This window comes from Sminthopsis crassicaudata, chromosome 4 (assembly GCF_048593235.1).
Source record: "Sminthopsis crassicaudata isolate SCR6 chromosome 4, ASM4859323v1, whole genome shotgun sequence".
Classification (NCBI taxonomy): domain Eukaryota; kingdom Metazoa; phylum Chordata; class Mammalia; order Dasyuromorphia; family Dasyuridae; genus Sminthopsis; species Sminthopsis crassicaudata.
In genome coordinates this window covers 194,941,476-194,968,375 of record NC_133620.1, presented here as the reverse complement: position 1 = coordinate 194,968,375, position 26,900 = coordinate 194,941,476, and the positions used below count along the sequence as shown (strand labels likewise).

At 32.6% G+C, this 26,900-nt stretch overlaps 1 protein-coding gene across 1 annotated transcript in view; it reads left to right on the top strand.

Moving 5' to 3' along the window:
* FIG4 (FIG4 phosphoinositide 5-phosphatase) overlaps positions 1-26,900 on the top strand; it is a 134,049-nt gene that overhangs the window by 20,979 nt on the left and 86,170 nt on the right. The window contains exons 2-7 of the mRNA XM_074310123.1: positions 1,795-1,893; positions 2,270-2,393; positions 6,690-6,846; positions 9,199-9,249; positions 12,229-12,377; positions 24,274-24,402. Coding sequence (XP_074166224.1) covers positions 1,795-1,893; positions 2,270-2,393; positions 6,690-6,846; positions 9,199-9,249; positions 12,229-12,377; positions 24,274-24,402 — 709 coding nt within the window. The remainder of the gene's footprint in view (positions 1-1,794; positions 1,894-2,269; positions 2,394-6,689; positions 6,847-9,198; positions 9,250-12,228; positions 12,378-24,273; positions 24,403-26,900) is intronic.

The following is a 26,900-nucleotide window of genomic DNA, read 5'->3' as shown; positions in this document are numbered from 1 at the left end:
TTCCTTCCTTCCTTCCTTCCTTCCTTCCTTCCTTCCTTCCTCCCTTCCTCCCTTCCCTCCCTTCCCTCCCTTCCCTCCCTTCCCTTCTTCCCTCCCTCCCTTTTAAATGGCTATATTTTGGTTTGATTTTGTCTGAGATTGCTATTCCCTGCCTTTTTTAGTCAACTGCAGCATAATAGATTCTGTTCCACCTCTTATTTTAATCCTCTAAATATTTTTCTGTTTCCAGGCTTGTCTCCTGTAATAATATGTTGTTGAATTCTGGTTCCTAATACATTCTGATATATGCTTCCATTTTATGGATGCATTAATTTTATTTACATTCACCATTCTGTCCCCTCATTAGTCTGTTATGCTTCTAACTGACTACTGCTTCCCTTGTGCCACTAGGTGGCACAATGGATAGAGTTCTGGGCTTGAAGTCTGGAAAATTCATCTTCTGGAATTCATATCTGGCCTTAGACACTCTGGCCTGTGGGACCTTGGGCAAGTCACTTAAGTTTTCTCTGCCTCAGTTTCCTCAACTGTAAAATAGGGATCAAAATAGCATCACTCTCACAGGGTTGTTATTAGGATCAAATAATTTTTGAAAAGCACTTAGCACAATGCCTGTATATTGTAGGTATTTAATAGATGCTTGCTCCTTTCTGCCTCCTCATTCCTCTATTATCTATATATTTAATTGTGTATATTATCCCCTATTCCCATTCCTTCCTCAATAAATTTTAACTCCTTGAGGGTAAAGACTTCCATTTGTCTGCTTTCTTAGGACCTAGCACAGTGCCTAGCATGTACTTAGGAAATGCTTGTTGCTTGGTTTATTGAATCTCTTATTCTCTCTTTAAACTTCCCATTGGCTATAGGGTGTTTATAGGGAACATTTATTTGTTATTCCTTTACAAAGAAGTCCTTGAGGTACAGATGTTTTTGAGACTTTTTTCTACTTAGCAGTAAAAAAGTCTATCCATTAGCTAGCATCCTTGAATGGAAACAGCAAGGCAGGTGCTAAATAAAGAAGCTTATTCAGAATTTAGTATGTTGGGAAACTCCTGCAACCATAAGTGGTTAATAACAAAAGTGCTTTGTTTGTTTGTTTGTTTTTTGTTATCTTAGACACTGGAAGGCATAAGAAAAAGGAGATAACCTCTTGCTTTTTGTCTTCCTAAGAAATTTGAAATTCCTTTGATATCCTTGGCTTGAATCTGTATGTGTATAGTATAATACTGGAATTAGCAGTGAAAAGAGATGGATTTCTAGTCTCATCTCATGACTAAGTATATGATAATACCTTACTTTCCCACTAATGATACTTTTCATTTCTTAGAGTTAAAGAAATAGTTCTGGAGTTATCATTTTATTTCCTTAAATCTCTATGAAACATTTTCATAGGAGCAAAAACATTTTCCCCTTCTTACTCTTGTTTTTTATTAAATTTAATTCATGGTCATGAACAATATTTACATAAGAAAACTACTGTAATTTTTCGTGTTATTTTATCAATGAAGAAAAAAGTTTGTTCCTTCATTGGAGGAGGGAAACATCCAGTATGTTGAGTCAATTTGTTGACTATACAAACAAACACCTGACTTGAAATGAGTATAGTAATATAAAATTTTAGAATTTTACAAAAATTCCTTGTTAGGAACTCAGAATAGCAGAGTTTCAAAACAAATCTATTTTGGTTTACTTTGTATGCCTTCAGATTTTTTAAATAAGATTAGCCTTCAGCAAAACATGTTTATGCATTTATTTTCAACTCTAATATATATTTGATAATGTTGTCGTTTTTGACAGAGATATTTCCTTGTTGGGAGTAATCATGCAGAAACCAAATATCGAGTCTTGAAAATTGATCGAACTGAACCGAAAGATTTGGTTATCATTGATGATAAGGTATGTCTCTTACAAATTTGAAAGTGTGAGGTTAATTTCAGAATTTATGGTAATTATGCTAAACTCAATTATATTTGTCATTTAAATACAGAAATGAAATATGTTGCTTATATTCAAGTACTCTTGTTTTGGGACAGAAATATTGAGAGCATAGGAAAACAGACTTAAGATTTTGGTAACTATATAAACTATATATATATATGTATATGTATATATATGTATATTTTATGTAAGAGTCTGGTAATTTAAACAAATTGTGACAATGTAGTGAAGCTTTGTATTCTAGCTATTTTTGTAGAGAAACTCTGTTGTTTGTTAAATACCTTTTGTGCATGTATGACTAAACAACCAACTGAAAAATGTTGCTTATTTTTAGCATGTCTACACTCAACAAGAAGTAAGGGAGCTTCTTGGCCGCTTGGATCTAGGAAACAGGACAAAAATGGGACAGAAAGGCTCCTCTGGGTTATTTCGTGCTGTGTCAGCTTTTGGTGTTGTAGGTAAGGAATATGCTGCTTCCTTAAAATGCTTTTTTCTTTAAATAGAAATATAATGATGCTTCTGTAGTAATATCCATCTAGTGATCCTACAGCTTTAGTGTGGTAAACCATCATCTAAGGCTTTGAATAGTTAATCAAACAGTGTTTTCTGCTAGTTAGTTCATTCACAAATGTTTATTAAGTCATTTCTATGCTCAGCAGTGTACTAAGTACTTTGAGGGATGCAAAGTCATAAAATGTATGTTCTCTTCCCTTAAGCTTATAAAAACTAGCGTAAAAGGAATGAGAGTTGGGGGCAATGTGATGAAAAGTATGTTGGATCTAGGAGTTAGAAAATTCTGGGTTTGAATCTTGTTTATAGATCAGTTATTTAATCTCTCTTATCTAAGAAATAGAGATAATATCAGCAAATACCTACTTCACACGTGTCGTGAGGATCAAAAAATATTTTGAAAATGAAAGTGTTAATAATAAATGTTAGCATTTATTATTGTCATAATAATATGTAACATAGGAACTGGCCTTCAAGGCCCATTCTTTGGAATGTGCTTGATTTTAGGGGTGTATGCTATGTCTTGATAAAAAGTTTCCTAATTGGCTGCTGAGCTGGAACTTGGTAGATAGACAAAAGGGGCAACCTACTCCTTTATTGATCTCTTTTCTTTGCTAGAGGCAGATGAGCAGGGCTTGTTTGACTATATTATTTGTAAAGTTCCTTCTCTCCTTCTTTTATCTATTGTCTCTTTTCTTTTTCCTTAATTTCCTCTTTTATCTCCCATCCTTCCTTTCTTCTTTTCTTTGTGAGGCAGTCTGTACCATGCAAAGAACAGTGAATTTTAAGTCCAAAGATTGGAGTTCAAATCTCAGCCCTTTCACCTCACTGTTTCAGTTTCGTCATCTATAGAATGAGGGACTTGTATTAGGTAATTTACAAGGTCCCTTCCTGCTTCAAATTTATAATCTATGATTACTGTAATTCTCTTTCTTCGTACCCCCTCTCTTTTCCTGTTTTTTCTATTCTCTGTATCTTTAATGTCAGTTAAAATTCAACCTCTTCCAAATCCTTTAAGCTCTTTGGGTATCTGTTTTTTCATCCATAAAATAAGGGGATTGAACCAGATGGCCTCCATGTTGAAGTTAGAAGTCTGTTATTAGAGTGGAATTTCAGCATTCTGGATCATGAAATTATACTTAGTGGTCAGATTAAAGGTATGGTTATCTCTGACTGGGGATAAGGAAGAGTAAAGATGTGGCGATCATAGAAGTCTAGGAAGATGATGAACTATGAGGCCAGAGTGTGTGAGGGTATCTCAACATATTCTGTATAAATTGAAGTCCTCAACTATACAGGCAGAGTTAGGAATTGTCACAAGAGAAATTTCAACAAAGTTGGGCTAAGTCATGTTTTTTTCTGAGCAATATAATATAATAATAGTTTCTTAGTAGGTTGTGAAGCTGTTAATAGAGTAGGTCAATGGTTGTCTCAGTGAAGCCAAAGACATTCTAAAGCAAGATACAAATCAATTTTATAAGCATAGAAAAAACAGATGTGATTGATATTGGGAATGAGGGGCAATTGTATACAATTCTTTGTATACAACAAACTTTTTAAAGGCCAATAGAGTCATAGTAACAATGGTCAACATCATTTGATCACTCTCTTACTTCTGCAAACTTTCTTCCCATTTTGAAAAGGGATGATATAATATAGACATGTTTCTGCTCTTAGCTTAATACCTCAGCACCCCTGTTTTCTATCTCTGACTTTTTATGTTTTCATTAGATGGTGGGATGGCAGTTAGGAGAGTCACAGGGAATCATCTGGCGAGAGACCAGCTCCTTCATTATGTAAAGATAGGAGAGATGAGGGAATGTTTATATAGACAATTGAGTAATCAGTCAGTAGAAAGGATTGAACATAGAGGGGGGATGATTGATGATAGGATGGTCAGCTAGAAGATATAGGAAGGAATGGGATCAGGGTTATAAGTAGAAGGGCTTTACTTAGCAAGAGGAAAGGCTACTTTTTCATTGAAGTGAGGCAGGAAAGAATGAAGAGGAGAGTATTTCCAAGAGGTCTTTAGATACTGCAAAGGAAAATAGAGGAAACTAATAGTGAAAAATATGAGGCAAGATCTTTTAATGAGAACATGGGGGATGGTGAGTTAGTATAGGAGGCGTGAGGAGAATAGAAAAAGTTTGGAACTGCCTCTATGGGGAAATTAGATCGGCAATTAAGGAAGAGACAAGTGATTTATTTGCTTTAGTGAGGCTACATTTTAGATTAGATAACATAAATCTGGAGTACCTTAGCATGATTTTGCAGCACCAGAGGAAGAATAAAGGAAGCACATACTGGGGGTAATATAGGGTTGGAGCTTAAAACTTAAAAAAAAAAAAAAACCCACCCTACAAATGTTAATAATTGTTGATACATGTAACTGGGGAAAATATAAAATATTATTTAAAAAAAAAGGTAATTAGGAGGCAACTAGGTGGCATAGTGGATAGAGCACCAGCCCTGAAGTCAGGAAGTCCTGAGTTCAAATATGTCCTCATACACTTAACACTTCCTAGCTGTGTGACCCTGGGCAAATCACTTAACCCTAACAGCCTCAGCAAAAAACAAAACAAAACAAAACCAAAACAACCAACCAAACAAACAAACAAAAAAACCTAATTGCTTGTTTTGTTCTTTGTTGGTAGTTATAACTGGCATTATAACTGTCATTTTGATACAGTGGAAAGAATGCTGGATTTAGAGTCAAAGGTTCTGTTTTAAATCTTAGCTCCTTACTTCCTGTGTGATCTTAGACAAGTTTTTGGGCCTCAGTTTCCTCCTCTATAAAATTAACATTGCATTAAATGAAATTTCAGCTGATTGGAACCAAAAAAGAAGAAAAAATAATTGCAGATCTTATCACAGTGTAGATTCTTACAGTGATGTAAAAGGTCTTTACCCCAAATTTATTTATTTTTCATTTTTGTTGTTCAATAGTTTGGGTTGTATCTGACTCTTCATGATCTTGTTGGGGTTTCTTTGGCAAAGATACTAGAGTGATTTTGTCATTTCCTTCTCCAGCTCATTTTACAGAAGAGGAAACTGTGGCTAACAGGATTAAGTGATTTGTCCAAGGTCATACACTTAATAAGTATCTGAGGGAGATCAAATTTGAAGTCAGGTCTTACTGACTCCAAGTCCCACCATTCTACTCACTGTGCTACCTCCCCTTTCATTATTCCAGGAATATCAAGGAAAAATCCAAATGATATACTTAGATTGGAGCTAAAAAAGCAAAGTTGAATTTCACCTATGATTCAAGCACATAGCATTCGTTTTAGGGAAAATTCATTGTCTAATTAAAAATAAATAAATTTAAAAGGAAACTGGGAAGGGAAGTTCTTTTGGGATAATTTTTATTATGTAAACCCAATTAAATGTTTCTGTCATGTTTTATTCAGCTTTTGTACAACTAAAATGTAAGTTTTACTTTTTAAACAATTAATTAATTTATAATAATCTTTTTATTTCTAATTCTTATATCTTTCTATATTGCTTGTTATTATAGTTGTTAGATGTATTTAAACATGGTAGAGTATATGTGAAAGCCAATACAAAATATAAAATTATGAATTATAAAATTATTTTAGAAAAATACACATAGTATTTTATATTTTTATTGGTTTAAAAACCAAAATATTTACATACATATATATGAACATATATATATATATATATATTCCATATGGATCGTAGAATTCTAAAAGAATCTTTATATTATCAGTTTTGTATGGTGATATAAATTGGTATATATCATAGCATCATCATCTATAAAAGGAGGAGAGTAAGACTTAGTTTTTAAAGTGACTTGCTCAAAGTATATCATGGATTACAAATAGAACATAAAGCAAAATCTCTATAGTTCCTGAATTCCATCCTTGAGAAGATTCATCTTATTTAAGTGATGGCAAATAAGTGATTCTTAAAGAAATTTCTCATTTTAGTATTATTTCAATCATGAAGAAATAATATTTCTAAATTAGAATATCATGATTCTATAATTCTCTAAGCATGTTTATTTGATACAAACTAAAAAAAAATTCTCTTTTAGTTTCAACTTTGATACTTTAAAAACCTGTGATTTCACTGGGAATGAATACTTCTTCCACTGACTCAGATTATAGCTCCTCCTTGGTATAGTAAATAGTATATCTGAATTTTAATCTTTTCCCCCCTTCCCCAATTCTTAAGGAATAAAAGAATTAAATATTGCATTTTCTTCTTTTTTGGAATAGGTTTTGTCAGATTTTTAGAAGGTTATTATATCATATTAATAACAAAAAGGAGGAAGATGGCAGATATTGGAGGACATGCAATATACAAGATAGAAGATACAAATATGATATATATACCAAATGATTCTGTACGAGTTACTCATCCTGATGAAGCTAGGTAACTACTAGTGATTAACTTTTTTTTACTTGTGATATTACAGATTAAGGGAAAAGGGAATATTTAATGAGGCTTTATGTATATATATTACTTTAAAAGTAGTGTTTTATTTTGTTGCATTTAGCTAAATGTCCTTTTGAGACTTAAAAAGCAAATGTATCACAGGAAAAATCACATTGTAAAGATTGAAATTAATCAAAGGATAACTTTCTGAGTATAAGAATAGGCAGATAAAACTTAGTCTTATTAATAAAGAGTTATTACAATATTCACGTTGTCATTTCAATCCAAGTATATAAAACAATTTTAGTTCCGTATTTGAAATGACTAGTCAAATGGGGAAACTTTACTTATTGCTTTTTTGTCTAAAACAATTGTAACCTAAAGTGATATGCAAATTAGCTGTGCCAGAATTAGTTATTATCATCATACATAGTATCTTATAACTTTTCACATTAAAATTTCCCTCTAATATGCTATCTGTACTATTTTTGGTACAATCACTTGTTTTATACAATTTGGAATTGAAGTTGTAAGATTTTGATATATATTCTTTTAATATTTCTTTCGAACAATCCATTTTTCCAAGTCTAACTGTGATTATACAGGCATACCTTGGAGATATTGCAAATTCAGTACCAGACTAGTACATGAGGTTTTAGGTTTCTCAATGCATTTTAAAATTATGTTTACACTAGACTATGGTTCATTAAGTGTGCAATAGTATTATGTCTTAAAAAACCCTATGTATATACCTCATTTAAAAAAAATATTGCGTTACTAAAAAATGCTAATCCTTTTGCTGGTAGAGGATATTGCTTTGATGTTAATGGCTGCTAATGTATCAAAGTAGTGGTTACTCAAGTTTAAGATGACCGTGGAAATTTCTTCACATAAGACACCAATGAAATTTGCTGCATACAACATTTAACTTTTAAGTTGATTCTCTTATATAAGTGTGGTTTGTGGCACCCTCAAAATAATTACATAGTAACATCAAAGATCACTGATCATAAATTATCATAACAGGTATGGTAATGAAAAGTCTGAAATATTGTTAGAATTGCCAAAATGTGACACAGAGATAACATTGTGATCACATGTTATTAGAAAAATGTTGCCAATAAACTTTATATGGGGATCCCACAAATCTTTAATTTGTTAAAAACACTATCTGTGAAGTGCAATAAAACACAGTATTCATGTATCACTTAGGTTTTCAAAAAAAATGTAAAGCTTTATCTCTTAGGTTTTTAATAGGATATAAATCAGAGAAGTTCTTGGAACTTTGATATAAGTTTATCTCTAGGTTAAATTTCTTAACCTTTCATGTTGTTATGTGGTACAAGGTTATGTTGCCATATTCCACCTTCATTTGGCAATAGTTATGATTCTAGAGAAATTCTGCTTCTCATCATATCATTAAACTCATCAAACTTCATCTTTCTCTTGATGAATACAAAATCTCTAGTACTAGTGGAAGTAAAAAAGTCACACCAGATTTTTTGAGGGGTTGCTGTTTTATATGATGAAGGTGCCCAAATGTTTACTGACTTACTTGGACTTCTTTTTTTTTCTTGGATTTCTTTTGATAATAATTTTAGTATATATATGAAGTGAATGAACAAAGCAAGTTTCATCAATAAAAATTATCTTTTTCCAAATTTCAGCACTCAAGTTTTTGTATTATCTTGCCCATGAGAAACATTTTTTCCTTCATACTTACAATAACTGTTCTTCCTTCCTGTTGTTTTCCTAATTTCCATAAGTCTACAGTATGTTGTAGAAGAATACCTCTCTAGTTGCCAGGTTTCTATGAAGGTCTTTGTTAATTTTCTTAAGATTAATTAGGCTGTTGCAGAGCACTAACTTTATTAGTTCCTAGTGTTTTTTGTTTTTGATTGAACTTTCCTTTGCACATGAGGGTAACAGATCATGTTCAATGATCCTTGAAATACTTAACTTTCTCACACCAATAGCCAATGCAGTATTTCTAACAGTTTTTGAAGTACACCTCAAAACCAAAGGACACATCAAAAGTGTAGTGAAGAGTACATTAAAAAAATATTAAAAGAGAGCAATGAAGTAGTTGTTTATGTCATGAAATCCAATACTCAACTGGTAGAAAACTAAATTGTGGAAAATTAAGTCAATCCAATTTCATTTGGTAAAAGTCTTAATAACTTTTGTCGCTAGGTCATAAGTTGTTGTGAGGAAAGCATGGTTCTAACCTTAAAGAACTACATAAATGTGAATTATTATTATCATTATTAGAAATACATATACATATAAATGTTGGGTGATGAAAATGTAAAACAATGATTGATACTTTTTGTTTTGGATATTTTTTAGATATCTTCGAATATTTCAAAATGTAGATCTATCCAGCAATTTTTATTTTAGGTAAGTTTGGATTTAACATGGGGTTAATAGATTAATTAAAATTTATTTTGTTATTGTAGAAGGAGAATTAAATAGGAAAAAAATATAAATGACTCAATAACTCTTAATCTTTTTCTTAAAAGAAAAAATACCTCACAAAATTCAAATTCATTAGGAACCTAAAGGAAATTGGTTACTAGAAAATCCTGGCAGATATATTAGGAGATGATTACAAAAACATTTTCTATTGTACAAAAAGGTCTTATCTTAAGATTCCTTATTTAGACCCATTTAAAGCATGACTTATAAAACATTGATTCTTATATTTATAATATGTTTATATTTATGTACATAAATATACCTTATGTTTATAAAAGCTGTTGTCTATTTTTTTCTTTTAGTTTAAATTTGTAAATTAATTTTTTGTATAAGGAGAACCAGCTATAGAAAATCATTCCACTAATGAAAATTATTTTAAATAATATGAATTAATGACTACTGTTATATTAAGAAGTTAATAACTCTTGTCACTATGAAACAAAATTATTTGAACAAATGTGACTTTTTTTTTCCAAATATGACTATTGAAATTATTGGAATAATTCTGTAATACCTAGTATTAATGAAGGTTTCAAAGAAGAAGAAAAACCATTCTCAATCAAGCCTTACACATGAATTACAGAAAAAAATTTAATTATGCCAAACAATAATGTGTATAATTCCTTCTGCAGAAATGTTAGAAACTTGCATAATTATATGTTATTATACTTACCATAATAATGTGAGATGTAATGAATAATAATTAAAAGTATTCTGAAAACAAGTTCACATAGAGAATAAAAATATTCTGGGTTGCACTTTGAAATTCTCTGCTAACAGTAAAGCAGAATGGAACTACAGAAAAAAGAAAGTTGCTATGGTGAAATCTGTTGTAAAAAGCATCTTGGCCTCCAAACCCAAACTTTATTTGTCCAGGCTTTAGAATAAGGTCTGAATTCAAAGACCATCCATCAGAAAAACTGTTATTTGTTAGAATGTCAGATGGTCTTTTTAAACATATCATAGTTTATATCATTAGTATATCTCTTTGCTATATTGATATTATTATACTCATTAATTAATGTAGCAACATTTAAAATTTTAAAAATGGGCAAGTTAAAAAAATAAAATGTTTACTCAGTGTTATCATGTGTTCCTTTTGGTCTGTTTTAAGGTTGGCACAGCTAAAATGGTTCTTCACCTAGATGTCCAAACTTCTGTGAACCAATATCCTATCTCCCTCCCCTTCCCCTGAAAATTTGCTACCTCTGTTACTCCTTAACACACTTACTTAGGTTGATCCTTGGATATCAGACTCATGGGTGATGACTGGGCCATACTTTAGAATCATACTGGGAATTAATTGCTGTTTGGGAGTGGGGAAGTCCTTATCAAACTATATTTAGCTTACATATAGGCAGCTAGATTGTGAAATGGATAAAGCACTGGCCTTGGAGTCAAGTAGACCTGGGCTCAAACCTGGCCTCAGACAATTACTAGTTGTGTGACTAGTAAGTCAGTTAACTTCTGTCTGTTTTAGTTTCCTCAGCTATAAAATGGGGATAATAGCACTTATTTTGAAAAGTTATTGTGAGGATCAAATGAGATAATTTTTTAAAGCACTTATCATAGTGACTGGCACATAGTAGTTGCTAGATCTCCCTTTCTTCTAACCCCTATATTTGAATGATAACCAAGTACAAGGTAGTATACTAAAGAGAACTTCAGTTTTAATTTGTTAAAAGCATGTCCTCAAGAGCTTATGTTCAGACAGTAGATTTTCTAAGATATACCCTTTAACTGAATCATATGAATCTGTGAATTTCAGTTTTTCAGTTAGTATTATGTGTTTTTTGATCCAAATTCAGCACATCCAAAACAGAAATCATTACTATTCTCCCTCAACCCTCTTACTTTTGAACTTCTCTATTACTGTCAAGGGTACATTCTCAATCATCCAGGTTCTTGACTTTGGTATCATGGTCAACTTCTTTTCTTTCTGTTCATCCTTCATATCCATTCAGATGCATATTATGTAATTTCTTTCAAAATAATAGCTTATTAATATAGTTCCTACTAATATAGTAGATACTCACCCAACAATTATCCTAGGTCAAGTCTTCAGGACCTCTCATTTGGACTGCAGTAGCTTTTAATCAGTCTTCCTGGTCCCAATCTCTCTTTACTTTGGTCCATCCATTTAATTGTCAAAGTGATTTTACTAAAGTGTAATTTGGACCATGTCATGAATAAATTTATAGTAGCTTGCCATTACTTCCAGGATTAAATAAAATCTTTAGATTGACATTTAAAAACCTAGTCTTCTTCTATTGTTCCAATTTTCTTATATCTGTCTTCCTTCCATACAATCTAGGATCCAAACATACTGGATTACTTATTCTTCTTTGAAGATGACACTATCTCATATCTTCTTGTCTTTGTACTGGATGTTCCCCATGCCAGGAATGCCCCCCCCTCCTGATCTGATTCTGAGAATCCCTAGCTTCTTTTAAGATTCAACTCAAGTGCTCTCTCTTCTAAGAAGCCTTTTATATTCTCCATGAACTAACAGCTGCTAATGCCATTGCCTCTAATGTTATCTTCCATTTAATTTTCATTATCTTACATATTTTGATGTAAATGTTTTCTGTCCCTTAGAAATGTAAGTTTCTTCACGAGAGGGTCTGTTTTTGCTTTTTCTTTGTATCTGTAGCACTTAGCATAATATGTAGAATATAGTTCTTGTTGATTGTGTGGATTTATAATTTATTCAATTGGGAAGTTATTTTCTAGCAACAATTATATTAAGTTTCAGTTGTGATTTTTGGATAGAAATTCTTCTAAGTGAAATTATAAATACAGAATAATTTATGCAATTATAATTCATATGAGAAGTCAGAACTATGAGAAAATTTCTAAAGTTCTCTCTATATTCTTAGTACTTTTAAATTCTAATTTCAGTTACAGCTATGATTTGTCCCATTCCCTTCAATATAACTTGACCGTTTTGAGAATGCCATTAGAAATGTTAAAAACTGAAACAGCTCAGACTCGACAAGAGAGTTTTGACATCTTTGAAGATGAAGGATTAATAACACAGGGTGGCAGTGGTAAGTGATCTTCTTTATACTTGGGGATATGTGTTGATATGATAGCTACAAATTATCATAAAACTTTCTGTAATATCCATAAAGAAAAACTACTCTATATCTTTATTCTCCTGTAATATTACTATAGATTTGTGAATTCAATGAATATAATTTTAAGACTTGATTAATAATTTTGTAACTTAATGTGAATGATAGCCAAGAAATTGCATGATGACATTTCTCAGAATTCAATAATGTGCTTATAATTAAAATTGAATTTTATAATTAGGTCTAGAACTGTGGTAAACTTCCAAATGGAGAATTCACCTTTGTGCACATCTCAGAACAAACTTCTTTCTAGAGACCAGCTCAGTTTGGCTTAGTTTCAGAAAATGTCACAGGGAGCCAAATATAGCTGAGTTTTATTTTACCTAGATCTTATGAATTATAATGAATGCAATCTTTGGCATCCTCAAATTTGACAGGGATGACTTAAGGCAAGCCTGGCATATAGTAAGTGCTTGATAAATGTTCATTGATTGATTGATTGATAGATAGTTCCTAGTTTCAAGACTATGGATAGTTCTACTTTCGAGAATACCCACATTCAGATATTTTAAGTGTCAGCATCAACACTGGAAGTAAGTAGAATTAAAGTAAAAATGTTTCATATACATTTTTTGAATATATGGTAAAGCTAGAAGCTTCAGTGAGCCATGTGCAAAGTCTTAGTACTAATCTAGACTTGAATATTAATGTGATATTTTAATTAAGACCATACCATCTTTGTAACCTCTCCCAAGTATATTCTTTTCTACCTTTTCGATTCTTCCTTTAAAATTATCAAGACATAACAGAATCACTCCAAGGCTTTCCTTTTTATTATTATTATTAAAGCTTTTTATTTACAAACCATATGCATGGGTAATTTTTCCAACATTGACCCTTGTATAATCTTTTGTTCCAAATTTTCCCCTTTTCCCCCGATCCACTCCCCTAGCTGGTAGGTAGTTCAATATATGTTAAATATGTTGAAATACACATTAGATCCAATATATGTATACATATTTATACAGTTATCTTGTTGCATAAGAAAAATCAGATCAAGAAGGAAGAAAAAGAAAAACTGAGAAAGTAAAAAAAATGCAAGCAAATAACAATAGAAGAGTGAGAATGGTATTTTGTGTTCCACACTGTTCCCATGGTTCTCTCTCTGGATGTAAATAGCTCTCTTCATCACTGCACAAGTGGAACTGGTTTGAATCATCTCAATGTTGAAGAAAGCCCCAGGCTTTCCTTCTAATTAGATTTCCTTTATGAACTCTGATGATGATGGTGTTCAGAAAATACACATTTATCTTGCCCCCACATTAGAATATAAGTAATTTAATCTTGTCCTTGTTTGTGTTTACTTTTTTATATGTTTCTTAACTCCTGTATTTGAACTTCAAAATTTCTGTGAAGCTCTGTTATTTTTTTTAATCAGGAATTCTCAGAAATACTTTATTTCCCAAAAGGCTCATCTTTACACCCTTTCTTCCTCTCTCCCTCTTTCCCTCCCCCCACATTCTCCAACATAGCATTGCATCCAGTTTTGCTGTTTTTTGCCTTCTGGAATATGATATTCCAATGCTTTGTATAGTGATGACAATTAAGTCTTGTGTGATTCTGCCTGTAGCTTGAATTCTTTCTTGTTGGCTGGTTGTAATATTTTTTTCTTTATTATAGAAACACTGAATTTTGGTTATAATATCTGTAGAGTTTTCATTTTGAGATTTCCTTCCAGCAGTGACTGATAGATTCTTTCAATATCTACTATATCTTCTAGTTCTGATGGATCTGGATAGTTTTCTTTAAGATATTTTGAAATATATTTGGGATCTTTTTTTTTTTTTTTTTGGTCTTGTGGTGGTGGAGTGGTCCTATAACATTCTGATAGTACAATGCTTCTTATTTTTTTTCTTCCTTGATCCATTTTCTAGGTCAGTTTTTTTTTTTGACTTGGAAAAAACCTTGCATTTTATTCTCTTTTTCAATTTTGGCTTTGTTTTAATATTTCTTGTTGCCTTACAGAGTCTTTAGCTTCTATTTGGTCCATTCTAATTTTCAGGTAGTGTCTTTGGCAAAATTTTGTCCTTTTTGTGCCAAGCTGTTAGTTCTCTTTTCTTTTCTTTTTTTACATTAAAGCTTTTTATTTTCAAAATATATGCATGGATAATTTTCTTTTTTTAAAATTTTATTTAGAATTTTTTTCCACAGTATATATGCATGAGTAATTTTTTTATATAATATTATCCCTTATATTCATTTTTCCAAATTATCCCCTCCCTCCCTTTACTCCCTCCCCTTGATGACAGGCAATCCCATACATTTTACATATGTTACAATATAATCTAGATACAATATATGTGTGTAAATACCATTTTCTTGTTGCACATTAAGTATTAGATTCCGAAGGTATAAGTAACCTGGGTAGATAGACAGTAGTGCTAACAATTTACATTCACTTCCCAGTGTTCTTTCTCTGGGTGTAGTTATTTCTGTCCATCATTGATCAACTGGAAGTGAGTTAGATCTTCTTTATGTTGAAGATATCCACTTCATGGATAATTTTCAATACTCATCCTTGAAAAACATTGTGTTCCAAATTTTTCTTTCCTTTGCCCTTCCCCCTCCTCTAGACAGCAAGTAATCTATGTTAAACATGTGCAATTCTTCTATACATATTTCTACAAATATCATGCTACACAAGAAAAATCAGATCAAAAAGGAAAAAAATGAGAAAAGAAACAAAATGTAAGCAAACAACAACAAAAGAAGTACAAACACGATGTGATCCACACTCAGTTTTCATAGTCTTCTCTCTGGGTCACACTGTTAATTCTCTATCCAATTCTTTTTTCCATAGCTCTCATTTAATTTCTTTTTTTAAATCTAGCATTCTTATTTCATTGGCAAAAACATTTTAGAACTTTCCTAAAACAGTCTTACTTTGTCTCTTCTAGAATTCTAGTTGAATTTTTTGCCCATGATGTGTTTTTCTTTGAGATTTTGCTTGTAGGTATTTTAGTCATTATTTTTTCTGACTTGTGTCTTGCATACCCATATCACCAAAAAATGCTCTTTGTGGTAATATTCTTCTTTATTTGCTTATTCCTCCAGCTTATATTATGATTTCCTGCTTGAAGATTAATCAATCTTGAAAATTATAGGAATAAAAAGACTTAAACAGCAGTAAAATGACAGGAGCGGTGCTTTTATAAAGTTCCCATATTGAGGAAAGGTAAATCTAAGTGGTAGCTTTAGGAAATGACATAGGGTGCCATAGAGGAATGGTATAATTTGAACAAAATACTGTTTTATAATACCAGTTATAGAAAACTTTTGATGTTCCAAAGACTTGATTAATTAAAGAAGCAGTGCCAATTCTCTCCTACATATAACTCTCATGAATCTCTTCATTTGCCATCCAACTAACCTTGACAGGTGCTTCATAAATTCTTGCTAGTTGATTAAAAATACTAAATAAAGCTCTTTTCTTTTCAATTCTGTGAGAAAACCCTCTTCTAATATGCTTATCATGGTTTGGAGGTGAGCCTGGATTCTCAAAAACTCTATCAGAAGAAGGCAAACTCTAAATAATTCTGCCATATTGGAAGGTCTTTGAGTTCAGGCCTAGTGATTGAGAGGCTCATCACCAGTTTGCCTCAATAGGGTTTTTCAAAGACTATTTGCTATATTATAGCTTGCTAATATTCATACCAATGAACTCACAGAACTTTAAAATTTAAGCTAATTATGGAGTGAGAAATTATAAATCATGGCCACAGAAACTGTAAATTTTTTTAGAAAAAATCTGATAGTTGTCCTTCAATCCTGTTGTTAAAAAGAGATGGTAGAGAGAACACACATTTCTTTCTGACCTTCTCCTACTACCCTCACACTAATTACCAAATCCAGCCTTTGTATTAGCTCTGAATGGCAGAATCCACGAATAATGGGAGTATAACGAATTACCAGCAGAAGATAATTGAAGATCACCAGAAAAAGGAACAGAAGGAGGTGAGCCAAGTTCAAGCAGGCTGAACACAGACACCGAGTGTAGGAAGTGTAGAGTCCTGGAGCAGTACGAGCCATTGTTGCTTGTAGAGGAAGCTTGGAAAATCTCCCCTGCTCTAAAAGCAGACCTTAACTTGAAAAAAAAAAAAAGAATAAAAAAGCAAAAAGAACTCTGACCATAGATAGTTTTTATGGTGAAAGAGAAGAACAGATTTTAAACTTGAAGAGACTAAAAGCAGATTGTCTCCAGAGGAAGCCCCAAAAACTAACATAAATTCGTCTCCATCACACAAAGCTCTCCTAGAAGAAACTATAAAAGATCTTAAAAGAGAGCTGGAAGAAAAATGGGGAAAGAAAATGAGAACTTTACCAAAAGGGTTTGGAAAAGTCAACACAGAAATTATCTGAAGAAAATTCACTACAAAATAGTGAATGTAAAAAGAAACAGCTCACTGAAAAACAGAATTTGTGAAATGGAAAAAGAAAATAACTCCTTAAAAAATGGAATTTATGAAATGGAAAAAATTCCATAGAACAAAACAACTCACTTAAAAATTCAGTTGGACAAAAAGAAGTTAAAAAAAAAGTAAACGAAGAAAACAACTCACTAAAAATCATAACTGAACAAATGAAAATGTATTACTGGACAAGGCATCAAGCATCAGTTAAGCAAAACCAAGAAAATGAAAAAATAGAAAAAAAAAAAAAAGTAAATACCTACTTGGGAAAACAACTGACCTGAAAAAGAGATTTAGGAGAGATAATCTAAGGATTATAGGACTCAGAAAACCATGATAAAAAAAGAGATTTTCCAGGAAATAATCAAAGAGAACTGCCCAGATGTCATAGTATCAGAAGGTAAAATAGCCATTGAAAGAATTCACCGAACACCACCTGAAATAGACCCCAAAATTAAAATTCCAAGGAATATTGTGGCTAAATTTCAGAACTATTGGACCAAACAAAAAATATCACAAGCAGCCAGAAAAAAAAAATTCAAATACCAAAGAACCACAATAAGGATTACTAAAGACCTAGTAGCTTCCACCTTAAAGTATTGAAGGGCCTGGAATCTGATGTAACGTGCCCTCCTGGCAGTTACAATTACTAGTCTGCCGTAGGCCCAACAGAGTACCTTTGACCACTGTCCTTTGCAGTGTGAACTCTACCCGGCTCGCCTTCTCTGAGGCCTTCAAAGGTCTCTGGCCACAATCTCTTGAATCTATAGTTTAATAACCGGTAGCACACTCAAGAACAGCCACGTGTAATCTTAAAAGCCTTTATTATACCTACTCACATAATGCCCTGACTGATGCCCTGACTTGTTGGTTCCCGAGTGAACACCTGGTCAGAAGACCCAGTGTTCACTACCAAAATCCTTACCTCTTTTGGCTACCCATCTCGGCTTGGCCACCCAGGCTAGGAAGCCAGGGTGAAGAGCGCCAGGTTAAAGAGAGCGACTGCTGCCTGCAGAGGGTTATAAAGGGCCTGTGAGGTCACACACACAGCTAATCAGTGAGAGAGTCACCCATTACGAAGTTATCTCAATGTGGCCAAGATCCCACTCAAGGGCAGTCCTAATATCCACAGAAATTACTTCTGGGCCTCAATCTCCAGATGCACTGTGTCCACCCATTTAAAGGGCTCTTACAATCTGATATTCCGAAAGGCAAAGGAACTTTGAATGCAGCCAAGAATAAACTACCCTGCTAAATTGCGCATTTTCTTTCAGGGAAGATGGACATTCAATGAAATAGGTGAATTCCATTCATTTCTGATGAAAAGATCAGAGCTAAACAAAAAAATTTGACTTCCAAATATAGAACTCAAGAGAAGCATAAAAAGATAAAAAGAAAAGAACTTTTGAGAACTATGTTTCTGTTATGAGTGCATGTATAATTTGATTTTACTGTTATAAAAAAGAAACTAGAGGTGGAAGGGAGATTGTACCAGAAAAAGGGGAAAGTGGGGGTAAAATGAGGAAAATTACATCTCAGGAAGAGGCAGAGAAAACCTAATGTAATTGAGGGAAAGAAGGGAGGGGGATGAACACTGTGTGAATCTTATCTCATCAGATTTGGCTCAAAGAGAAAATATTAGATATATTTGGTTTCACAGAGAAAATTCTCTCACTTTATAGAAAAATGGGAGGGGAAAGGCAAAAAGAGAAGGGATAGGCTAAATAGAAAGGAAAGCAGAAATAGTAGGAGAAAGGTATAAGAAAAGGGGAGGGACTCTAAAGGGAGAAGGCTGCTTGAGGCAAGTGGTGCTCATAAGTAAAATACTGGGGAGGAGGGAAAGGGGAAAAGGAAAGAGAAAAGTATAATTTGGGGTTAATAAGATGGCAGGAAATACTGAATTAGTTTTAACTGTAAATGTGCATAGGATGAAGTCTCTCATAAAGCAGAAGTAGATAGCAGACTGGATTAAAAGCCAGAATTCTACAATATGTTGTTAACAAGAAGCACATTTAAAGCAGAGTGATATATATAGAGTAAAGGTAAAAGGCTGGAGCAGAATCTATCATGCTTCAGGTGAAGTTAAAAAAAAAAAAAGGCAGGAGTAGCCAGTCTGACTACAGATCAAGTAAAATCAAAAATTGATCTAATTAAAAGAGATAAGGAAGGAAACTATATCTTGCTAAAGGGTACCATAGATAATGAAGAAATGTCAATACTAAATATATATGCATGGTATAGCATGGAAATTCCTAAAGGAGAAATTAAGAGAGCTGCAAGAAGAAATAGACAGCAGAACTGTAATAATGGGAGCACTCAACCTTGCTCTCTCTGAACTAGATAAGTCAAACCATAAAATAAATAAGAAAGAAGTTAAAGAGGTAAATAAATAGAATACTAGAAAAGTTAGTTATCTTTGGAGAAAATTGAATGGAGACAGGAGTACACTTCCTTTTTAGCAGTTCATGGAACCTATACAAAAATTGACCATATATTAGAACATAAAGACCTCAAAATAAAATGCAGAAAGGCAGAAATAATAAATCTATTTTTTTCAGATCATTATGCAATAAAAATTAAATTCAATAAAATTTTGGCCAGGGGAAAATAGACCAAAAAGTAATTGGAAATTGAATAATTTCATTCTAAAGAATGAATGGGTGAAACAGCAAATCATAGACACAATTAAATATTTCATCCAAGAATGACAACAATGAGACAACATACCAAAATTTGTGGGATGAATCCAAGTGGTAATAAGGAGAAATTTTATATTTCTAATTGTTTACTTGCATAAAATAGAGAAAGAGAAGAAAGTTGGAAATTGGGCTTGCAAGTAAAAAATCTAGAAAAAGAGCAAATTAAAAAAAAAAAAAACAATCCAATACCAAATTTTAAATTCTAAAAATGAAAGGAGAGATTAATAAATTGAAAGTTAAAAAAAACTATTGAATTAACATATAAAACTAAGAGTTGGTTTTATGAAAAAAAACCCCAACAAAATAGATAAATTTTTAGTTAATTTGATTAGAGAAAGGAAAGAGGAAAATCAAATTGTTAGTCTCAAAAATGAAAAGGGAGAACTTTCCACCAATGAAAAGGAAATTAGAGCCATAATTAGGAGGTACTTTGCCCTTCTTTATACCGATAAATTTGATAACCTAAGTGAAATGTAGGAATACATTATAAATGTACATAAATGTACATTATAAAAATATACATTGCCCAGATTAACAGAAGAAAAATAAATAGAACAAGCTATTAATCAACTCCCTAAGAAAAAATCCTCAGGACCAGATGGATTTATATGTGAATTCTACCAAACATTTAAAGAACAATTAACTTCAATACTATATAAACTATTTGAAAAAATAGAGAATACCCTTTTTTTTGAAACCAACATGGTACTGATACTTAAACCAGAGAAAGAAAATTATAGATCAATTTCCCTAGTGAAAAAAATATTTTTTAATTTTAATTTTTATTTAATTTCTTTTTAAATTAATTTTACAATTATAACTTTTTTTTGACAGTACATATGCATAGATAATTTTTTTTACAACATTATGCTTTGTACTCTCTTCTGTTCCGAATTTTCCCCTCCTTTCCTCCACTCCTTCCCCTAGATGGCAGGCATTCTCATACATATTAAATATGTTATAGTATATCCTAGATACAATATATATGTGCAGAACCGAATTTTTTTTGTTGTTGCAAAGGAAGAATTTGATTCAGAAGGTAAAAATAACCTGGGAAGAAAAACAAAAATGCAAACAATTTACACTCATTTCCCAGTGTTCCTTCTCTGGGTGTAGCTGATTCTGTCCATCATTGATCAATTGGATATGAGTTAAATCTTCTCTTTGTTGAATATATCCACTTCCATCAGAATACATCCTCATACAGTATTGTGGAAGTGTATAATGATCTCCTGGTTCTGCTCATTTCACTCAGCATCAGTTCATGTAAGTCTTTCCAAGCCTCTCTGTATTGATCTGATGCAAAAATATTAAATAAAATATTAGCAAAGAGATTACAGAAAATCATCCCCATAATAATATACCATGATCAAGTAGGATTTATATCAGGAATACAGAGCTGGTTCAATATTAGGAAAACTATTAGCATAATTGAGTATATCAATAACCAAATCAACACAATGATTATCTCAATAGATGCAGAAAAATCATTTGATAAAATCCAACATCCATTCCTTTTAAAAACTCTAGAGAGTATAGGGATAAATGGACTCTTCCTTAAAATAGTAGCATCTGTTTAAAACAAGCATCATATGTAGTGGAGATAAACTGGAACCATTCACAATAAGATCAGGGGTGAAATAAGGTCCCCACTGTTGAATTAGAAATGCTAACTTTGGCAACAAGAGGAGAAAAAGAGAGTAAAGGAATTAAAATAGGTAATGAGGAAATCCAATTATCACTCTTTGCAGATGATATGATGGTCTAATTAGAGAATATTAGAGAATCAACTAAAAACTGTTAGAAATAACCCACAACTTTAGTAAAGTTGCAGGATACAAAATAAATCCACATAAATCATCATTTTTATAAGTCACTAATAAAATCCAACAGCAAGAGATACAAAGAAAAATTCCATTTAAAATAACTGTTGATAGTATAAAATATTTGGGAATCGATCTGCCAAGGAACTATGTGAGCACAACTACAAAAAACTTTCCACACATATAAAGTCAGATCTAAACAAATGGAAAAATATCAAGTACTCTTGGTCCAGTGAATATAATAAAGATGACAATACTGCCTAAACTAATCTATTTATTTAGTACTATACCAATCAAACTCCCAAGAAAGTATTTTATTGACCTAGAAAAAATAACAACAAAATTCATCTGGAAGAATAAAAAGTCAAGAATTTCAAGGGAATTAATGAAAAAAAAAAAAAAGGCAAATGGAGGTGGCCTAGCTGACCAGATCTAAAACTATATTATAAAGCAGCGGTCATCAAAACCATTTGGTACTGGCTAAGAAATAGACTAGTTGATCCAGTGGAATAGGATGGGTTCACAGGACAAAACAGTCAAAGCTATAGCAATCTAGTGATTGACAAACCCAAAGACTACAGCTTTGGGGATAAGAATTCACTATTTAACAAAAACTTGGGAAAATTGGAACCTAGTATGGCAGAAACTAGACATTGACCACACATAACACCATATACGAAGATAAGGTCAAAATGGGTTCATGATGTAGACATAAAGAATGATATTATAGACAAATTAGAAGAACATAGGATAGTTTGCCTCTCCCACCTGTGGAGGAGGAAGGAATTTGTGACCAAAGAAGATCTAGAGGTCATCATTGATCATAAAATATCAAGCCCTTCTCCAATTGATAAATGGTCAAAGTTTATGAACAGACAATTTTCAGATAAAGAAATTGAAACTACTTCTAGTCATATGAAAAGGTGCTCTAACACTATTGATCAGAGAAATGCAAATTAAGACAACTCAGAGATACCACTACCCACCTCTCCAATTTGCTAAGATGACAGAAAAACGATGAAGAATGTTGGAGGGGATATGGGAAAACTGTTGTTGGTGGAAATGTGAATAGATCCCACCATTTTGGAGATCAGTTTGGAACTATACTCAAAAAGTTACCAAACTGTGTATACCCTTTGACCCAGCAGTGTTACTACTGGGCTTATATCCCAAAGAGATCTTAAAGGAAGGAAAGGGACCCACATGTGCAAAAATGTTTGTGGCTGCCCTTTTTGTAGTGCCAAGGAACTGGAAACTGAGTGGATGCCCATCAATTGGAGAATGGCTGAATAAGTTATGGTATATGAATGTTATGGAATAATATTTTTTGTAAGAAATTATCAGCAGGATGATTTCATAAAGGTCTGGAGAGGGTTACATGAACTGATGCTAAGTGAAATGAACAGAGCCAGGAGATCATATATATGGCAACAAGAAGATTATTCGATGATTAGTTCTGATGGATGTGATGCTCTTCAACAATAAGATGATTCAAACTAGTTCCAATTGTTCAGTTATGAAGAGAGCCATCTACACTCAGAGATAGGACTGTGGGAACTGAGTGTGGACCGCAACATAGCATTTTCACTTTTTCTGTTGTTTGCCTGCATTTTATTTTCTTTCTCAGGTGTTTTTTTCCCTCTTGATCCGATTTTTCTTGTGCAGCAAGATAACTATAAATATTTATACATATATTGGATTTAACATTTTAATACATTTAAATTCAGTATTCAATAATTCTAACATTTATTGGACTAGCTGCTATTTAGGGGAAGGGATGGAGGGAAGGAGGGGAAAATTTGGAACAGAAGGTTTTGCAAGGGTCAACGTTGAAAAGTTACCCATGCATATGTTTTGTAAATAAAAAGCTTTAATTAAAAAAATAAATAATCTTGCTAAAAAAAAAAAGATATTCAGTATATTTTAAACATGCTCTTAATCAACTCTGAGATACCAGTACACACCTCTCAGATTGGCCAAGATGATAGGAAAAGACAAGAATGAATGTTGGAGGGGATGTGGGAAAACTGGGACACTAATACATTGTTGGTGGAGTTATGAACGGATCCAGCCATTCTGGAGAGCAATTTAGAACTATGTTCAAAAAGTTATCAAATTGTACTTTTAATGTATCTATGTCATTGTTGACTATTTTAAGTTGAAATTTCTTGCAAAGCAGGCTTGTATCTCTTCATTCTCTTTACACTATACCTAAACGTGGTTTTTAAATAGGCTTTTAATGACAGTCAAATATATATATATAAAAGACATCATGCTGTTCCTCCAAGCTTTTAGTTAGCTTCCTCAGGCTAGAATATGTGTTTGACAGTGATGGGATGGGGCTTAGAGGATTAAGAAGGTGAAGCTGTAAAGTTTTGGATGAGGGGGAATAGGGAAAGTGTGTGGTACAGACTTGTCAAATTATCCAAAACCAGCAAACAGAATTTGAGTTAAGGATTTGAAGACTAAAGGGGGTAAGTAACATTGGAAACCTAACATGTTTGGTGATGATATGGAAATCCCTGGGGCTAGTAGGAAGTGAGGTCTGAGGCTTTACTACATGGTATTGAAATAATAAGGTTTGGAGCTTGGTAAAAAACTCTTTTAGCTTTCTTCCTAAATGATTGAAGATGCTTGTTGTTTTTCTAAATTGTCCAACCATGCACAATCAGACCCACTGTTCAACTTTCCCTGAATTCACCTCAGCATGAGGGAGCCTGCTTGGGCATCTCTTGTTCTTATTGATGGTGACCTAATATTGTGTACCATTGTCAGTATGTCAATCACCTAATTTATTCTAAAGATAAATTTAAAGGCTGAAGGACTTAGTTTCTCTTAACTTCTTTTACCTATCTGATATCCATTTTCATTTTTCTAGGTGTATTTGGGATTTGCAGTGAGCCCTATATGAAGTATGTGTGGAACGGTGAACTTTTGGATATAATAAAAAACACTATCCATCGTGATTGGCTACTATATATCATTCATGGTTTCTGTGGACAATCAAGTATCCTTTAAGGGTCGTATTCCAAGTTATCGTTTTTTGGGATAAAATTCTGGAGGTGCTATATGTAATTTATTTATCCACAGTCAGGCATTGGTTATCAGGAAATTTACTGAGGTTAAATGCAATATACATAAATGCAAAAGAGATTTTAAAATTCAATTCATCTACTACTATGTGCCTACTATGTACTAGGCACTCTTTTAAATGCTGAGGATACAGAGACAAAAAGAAACAGTTCCTGTTCTCAAACTTATATTTTACTGGATATGATCCAAGCCTTCAAAAGATTTATAGTCTGGCTGAAACAGTATAAATATAAGAAGATAAATATCACCATAAGTTAGCATATATTCAATACCAAAAGAATGGCATAAGTAGTTAATATCACAGAATTAAAAGAACAGAGCAATCATTCAATCCACATCTCTGAGAGAAAAGAGAAAACTCCATGGATGAGATTAAATTTTGGTTAAACAGAGACAAGTGGGAAATAGATAAAGATACAGAAGTGGAACCATGAGGATCATTTTCGCTATAGTAAAAGATTTTTGGAGAGCAAATTGTTTTCAAACTATTTAGTCATAAAGCCTCTTTACACTGTTAAAAATTACTGATGACCCCAGAAAAATTTTTATTTATGCTGGGTATATGTTGATATTCACTATATTAGATATTGACTGGTAAATGTAAAATTTTTTTTTCATTTTAAAATGACAGTAGTAAACGCACTATATGTTAAACACAAATAATATTTTTAAATGAAAAATTGCTATATTTTCCAAGACATTAAAAAAAACTTTGTGATAAAGAATAGCATTACCTTATTTTATTTATTTTTTTTTTTTTCTGAGGCAGTGAGGTTAAATGACTTGCCAGGGTCACACAACTAGGAAATGTTAAGTGTCTGAGATCAGATTTGAACTCAGGTCCTCCTGAATTCAGGGCTGGTGCTCTATTCACTGTGCCACTTAGCTTCCCTTTACATATTTTATTTTTTTGCAGAGCTCTAATGTTCGGCTCAATAGAATCCAGCTGGATTCTCTTATTTATATTGTTTTGGTAGCAGCATGTGAAGAAAATTTGGCCTTATGCAGATAAATAGTTAGAAAAGAGAAGAGTTTAAAATAATACCTTATTATCATCTTTAAGATAGAACTGTGACCTCATGGATCCCCTGAAAGTATCTCAGGGATCCAGCTATCATGCTGCTCTTGAGGATCTTATATGCAGGGACGATGGGAAATTGGATTGGAGAAATGAAAATATAAGGACCAGATTGGGGTAAGACTTGAATGTCAGGCTAAGAAAACTGTAGTCAGTGAAGTTCTATTAAGAATTTTTAAGCAGAGGGTGATATATGTAAAGCAATGTTTCAAGAAGAGTAATCTACAGAAATGTGTAGGATGGATTGAAACAGGAGGAAAAAGAAAACATAGACACTAGAATCCATTTGCAGCAGCGCAAATGTAAAGTGATGAGAGGCTAGGGTGAAGTCACTAGGAGCGAAAAGAAAAGAATTGATGTGAGAAATTGTAAGGCACTGTAGGATTGTACTCAGGTTATGCAGTAAGGAAAAATGTTTTCTTTGAAAAACTTGTCTCTTTTTTTGAGGTAGGTTGAGTCCTGGTTAGAGTGTTGATGTGTTTTATGGGCCATTTTCCTCTGTTAAGTATTTAATTTTACTCTTCTTCCATTGATTTTACTCTGGAGTTATGCTGAAAACAGTTTGAGAAAATGATTTTGTATTGTAATGCTTTAAATGAATCACTTTAGGTAGAAACTTTGAAAATACCTCTAAGTGTGTAATTTGTAGACACTGAAATAGGATTTTATGAAGTCTTGTGAGGCCTTTCTTTTTCACCATCATTGTAAATTTTCATTTTTTCTTATTGCATTTTACCATATATTTAGTACTCTAGAGACAAATTTAAGAAAAGGGTCATTTTGACATGATAGAAATTCTAGACTATTAGAGCCATGACTCTTACAAGGCATCTATTCTACTCTCCCCATTTTATAGAGGAGGAAAGTGAGACCTACAGGTTTTATGATTTACAAGATAAAATAGCTGTTTAGTGATAAAACCAGGGTCAGAATCAAACTCTTTACTTGTCTGGCATGCTCTTGGGCACTGTACAGTCTATCTATTCCACTGTCACCTGCTTCCTTTTCAGTGTAGATCTAGATGACTATTGTTGTTTTCTTAAGATTTTTTTTTTCTTCAGTTTGTTGGTTGTATTATCATAGAATTCATGAATTAATCCTTCAATAGCTAAATGCCTATAAGTGGACTTTATATAAAAAGGGAAACCATAATGAGTTGTTTGAAGTATTTAAAAAAACACACCAATGTTTACATATCATATATAAATATTATCTTTTAAAGATGTCACTTTGGAAGACTCTTTATTTATTCCAGTGATGTGCTGTTGCTCAAAATGTTTTTAAAAACTCCAATTTTGAACTTGGCTTTGAAAACAATTTATGAGATGTATAAG